Source organism: Lipotes vexillifer, unplaced genomic scaffold (assembly GCF_000442215.2).
Source record: "Lipotes vexillifer unplaced genomic scaffold, Lipotes_vexillifer_v1.1 scaffold636, whole genome shotgun sequence".
Lineage (NCBI taxonomy): Eukaryota > Metazoa > Chordata > Mammalia > Artiodactyla > Lipotidae > Lipotes > Lipotes vexillifer.
This window is the reverse complement of record NW_006786547.1, coordinates 280,804-285,169: the sequence shown is the minus strand read 5'-3', so window position 1 is coordinate 285,169 and position 4,366 is coordinate 280,804. Positions and strand designations below refer to the sequence as shown.

General features: G+C 52.1%; 1 protein-coding gene across 1 annotated transcript in view; it reads left to right on the top strand.

Moving 5' to 3' along the window:
- Positions 1 to 4,366, top strand: part of EHMT1 (euchromatic histone lysine methyltransferase 1) — a 76,671-nt gene that overhangs the window by 23,481 nt on the left and 48,824 nt on the right. The window contains exons 6-7 of the mRNA XM_007458921.1: positions 427 to 504; positions 1,651 to 1,771. Of these exons, the coding sequence (XP_007458983.1) occupies positions 427 to 504; positions 1,651 to 1,771 (199 nt within the window). The remainder of the gene's footprint in view (positions 1 to 426; positions 505 to 1,650; positions 1,772 to 4,366) is intronic.

The window sequence follows — 4,366 nt, the reverse complement described above, 5'->3', positions numbered from 1 at the left end:
AGGGAAAGATCCCACAGCGTACTTTTCATTAGAAGAGAGTAAGACGCAGAAGCGTGCTGGGTGCTCTGCCCCTGCAGGCAGACAGTCCCGTGCTCGCCCGCGGGTGCCCAGCACTGGCAGCAGGTCGAGGCCCTGGGGCTGGGCGGGCTCGTGGGTCGGGGGGTAGGTTTTGCATTTTATATTAGTCTGTGGCCTCTGAAAACCTTTTTGCGGTGAGTGCAGTCTCTCATGCGCACTGATCTGCATACGTCTGAGTCACGTAGGATCGGTGGTCCAGGTCAGCGCTGGAGCCTGGCATGGGGGCAGCCCTTCCGGGCGGGGCTCTTGAGGAGTGGGGGCACCTCCAAGGTGTGTCGGGTCAGATCACCTGCCACCAGCGGCTCTCATTGGTTTGTTTTCTTTTTGGCTCCTGGCGGGGCTGCTCAGATGGAGGGCGAATCTGAAGAGGAGCAGGAGTCGGCCGGCACCGGGGAGGAGGAGGAGGACGGAGACGAGTCCGATCTGGTAACCTGTGCGCGGGTGACGCGGGGCTCCTGGCAGAGGAGCCACGTGGGAGCCGCAGAGAAAGCCAGGGAGGGGCCACCGGGTGGACCGGGCGCGGGAAGATCGAGGCGTCCAAGGTGGAACCTCAGGCCCTCTGCGGGCTGGATGTGGCTCAGAGCTGAGGGCTGCGAGCGTCACGACCTCAGGGGGGCAGGGTCAGAGGGCGGGGCTGTGGGGGGAGGGTGGAGCCTGGCGAGCCTGCCGGCTGCCCGGGCCATCGGGCAGGGCAGGGAAGGGAGTCTGTGCCACGAAAAGGAGAAAGTGGCCACGTGGGTGGCGGAGACGAGCACTGGGAGGGCTGTTGTGTCTGGCGATAAACGTGTTCCTTTGGGGTGGTAGACTGAAGCGCAGGGAGCTATGGTGCTGCTCTTGGCAGACTTTCTTCCCGGAGCTTTGCTGTGAAGGGGGCGCAGGAACAAGGTGCTGGAGGGAGCACAGGGCACCTGGGCGTCTCAGGGGGCCCAGCACGAGGGCTCGGGCTCCAGAGCAATTGTTGGAAAGGCCAGTGAGCCACCCTTAGTGTATCCTTTTATCTCATGAACACACATTTTAAAATTTCTTTTTCTATCCATAGTTACCAGGGGTTGTAAGATCCTGGTGGTGGAGTCGTTAGAAAGGCTAGTAGTTCATGCTCTGCATCTGCTGTAACTTGTGGCAGTTAGATGTCATTTCTGCGTCTAGATTTGAGACACATGTACTCACAGGGATCTCGAAATGTTGTAAATTAATGATAATTTCTTTCCTTGTTCTCCATGTAATGGCTAATTTGGACATAGATTTGATGCACATTGAGGCTTTGATTGTTCCTTTTCTCATGAGCGAGATGAATGGGTGCATGTAATTAAAAGGGGATTCTCTTACTGAACTTACTTATTTAGTTACTGGTAGAACTTTTTCATTTATTCTTTTTTGTGCCAAACTCAAGTAACTGAGCTTAGAGTGATATTTAGGGAAAAGCATGAGTGTCTTTAAGAACGTGACCTAGAAAAATGTCTAAAAGTGAGATTAATATTCTAGTTGAATTAACACGATACGGCAAGAACACAGAAATTCTGCTTTCAGAGCGTCCATGCTTTGCTCTTTCTGTCCCTGTCCCTTGGTTCTCAGAGTTCTGAATCCAGCATCAAGAAGAAGCTTCTCAAGAGGAAAGGGAAGCCTGACAGCCCCTGGATCAAGCCAGCGAGGAAGAGGAGGCGGAGAAGTAAAAAGAAGCCCTGCTCCGTGCTAGGTAAACAGAGCCACGCGCAGGACCCCGGGCGGAAGCGGGCCGTGGGGGGCTTGGGGCTGGGGTTCTGTGTAGGGCTTCGTTTGAACAGAAGACTCCACTGTTTAAAAAGCTAAAAACATCAGAAACAGCTTTATTGGAGACCCTCAGGTGATGCCAGGGGTTCTCCTTCCAGCAGGCCCCCGTGGTATGGCCGCACGCTGACCGCCCCCACCTTCCCTGTGTCCCGCCCTCAGTGTCCTGTGCGGGCCGGGCCCTGGTCAGATTCCCTTGATCTGGAGGTAGCCTTGTTAAAGGGACAGCTGGGAAGGGCATGATGTCAAAGTTAGTGGCCCAGGGGCCCCGTCTTTACAGCTTTGCCGTGGAGGACTTGGTGTAGCCTGAAGTGTGTGTTGCTGAGGTGTTCGGTTGGTGGACCTCACCACGTGCATGTGACAGGAGACCCCTGCCACACTCGCTGCGCGATGGAGACCTTCCCTCCGCAGCCAGCCCTCCTCCGGCCCGGGCACCTCTGCTCCACATCGTCTCCGCAGATGGGTTAGCGCTGTGGAGAACGTTTACGGGTGGATCCTTCTCTCTGGCTTCTCCGAGAGTAACTGAGGGTCGCCCGTGTTGTTGTTGGCGGGAGGTGTTCCACGCGCAGCTGTCTGTGGTTTATCCCTCACCTGTTGGACATATGGCCTCTTTCCAGTTTTTGGCCCTTACAGATAAACTGCTGCGGAGTTTGTGTACACGTGTTTCTAGAGCAAATGCTCCGTTTATCTGGGGTAAACGTTTAGGAGTGGAGAGTGGCTGGGTCATGCTGTGTGTCTCACTTCTTAGTGCTGCGAGCTGTTTCCCGAAGCGCTCGTCCTGCTCTGCGTTCCCGCAGCAGCACGGGAGCGGTCCATCCCCGCACGGGCCCCCGCAGCGCTTGCGCGGTCGGTCTCTGATTCCAGCACTGCTGGTTGGTGTGTGGTGCTGTCGCATTGCAGTTACCTACCAAAGAACGAGGTTGCACATCTTAGGGTTTATCTTCTCGTAATGTGTTCATACCTTTTGCTTACTTAAAAATCCGAGCGTATATCTTCTCACTGAGTTGTGACTTCTGTCAGTGTTCTGGATACAAGTCTTTTGCGAGATAGATGTTTTGCAAGTATGTGCACCTACTAAAAGTTTTAAAAAATGTTGAAGTCTAATTTATGGATTGTTTTCTTTTAAAATTCATGCTTTTCATGATCTCAGAAATCTTCGACTTAACCAACCCACGACGCAAAGATTTTGTCCCATGTTTTCTTCTTGAAGTTTTATAGTTAGCCCGTACATGTGGGTCTCTGATCCACTTTGTGTGTGTGAGTGTGTGTGTGTGTGTTGTCGGGCAGCTCACTTTTTTGCCTGTACATTTCTAGCTGTTCCAGGACCATTGGTTGCATTGACTTTTCTTTCCTCACTTAACCTTTCGAAACTTTGTTGACAGTCACCGTGTGGCTGTTTCTAGACTTTCTAGTCTGTTTTATTGATTGATTTTTCTCTATACCAGCACCGCAAAGCTGCAGGACTTCTTTCTGTCTTGCACAGTTATTTTAGCGTTCTTCTAGATTCCCCTGATAGAGAAGCAGGTTTACAGAGCTGCCCCTGAAATGCAGAGGGCTGCTGGAGGCCCGTGTGTGGCAGTCAGTTTCAGACTGGAGTCAGGTGGCTGGTGGGGTTTGTTGACCCACCAGGCACACGGTGTGTCCTGTGAACCTCCTCTCCTTCACTCACGTTTCCTTGTCTCTCAACCAGGAATCATCCGCCAAGATCAGAATACCCCATGTGGTTTCTGCTGTCGGCTGACAAAAGCCTTTGTAGATCCAAGACTAAAAGTTGTTTCGGGTAGAGGCTTCATGTTCACCATCTTGTGTGTAACGTGTAGAATGCCTGCCTAAATAATTATTTAAACGGGAGTTTGAATTTTATTTCCTCCTGTAAAGTGTTTAAAATCGCACAAAGGCTACTCAGTTCCTCAGATTGCTGGTGATTTCTCGCTGGTGGTTGGCTCCTTCCTGTCTGAGATCTAGGTTCAGACTGTGGCCTGAATTCAGAGTCTTTGGGCACCGAACCTCTCTGTGTTATGGCTCGTTCATTTCCCATTGTTGAAGAAATGTTGATGACAAGTATTTAAAACTTGGCTCTGAACTATGGGCATTTGCCCTTTGCTGGTGGTGTTATTATCCTGTGTAAATGCATGTTTTCACAGCCTTCCTCAGTGAAATGCCCTTAGAATGGCAGTTACCTGGGTGGGCCTCCTGGGACTTGTGGACAGGCGCCCCCTCCCTTGACGGGCTCCTCACTTACACACATTCCTCTCCTTGGCGTGTTCAGATTGTGTTGCCCTTTGGTGGGTGATGTGCTTCGTAAACCCCTTCTCACAGGAGGATGCTCCCTGCGGCCCTGCAGCCTTTCCTTGTGGATCCTGCAGCCCAGGTGTCTGAGGCTGGGCTGGTTCCACAGCAACGCTGCACGTCTGGGGCTTCTTTAGCTGCTGTACATCAGCTGGTCTTTCAAAGCTGCCATTCAGATTTTACTCTTTTTTTTTTTTTTTTTTTTTTTTTTTTGGGGGGGCGCGCGCCTCTCACT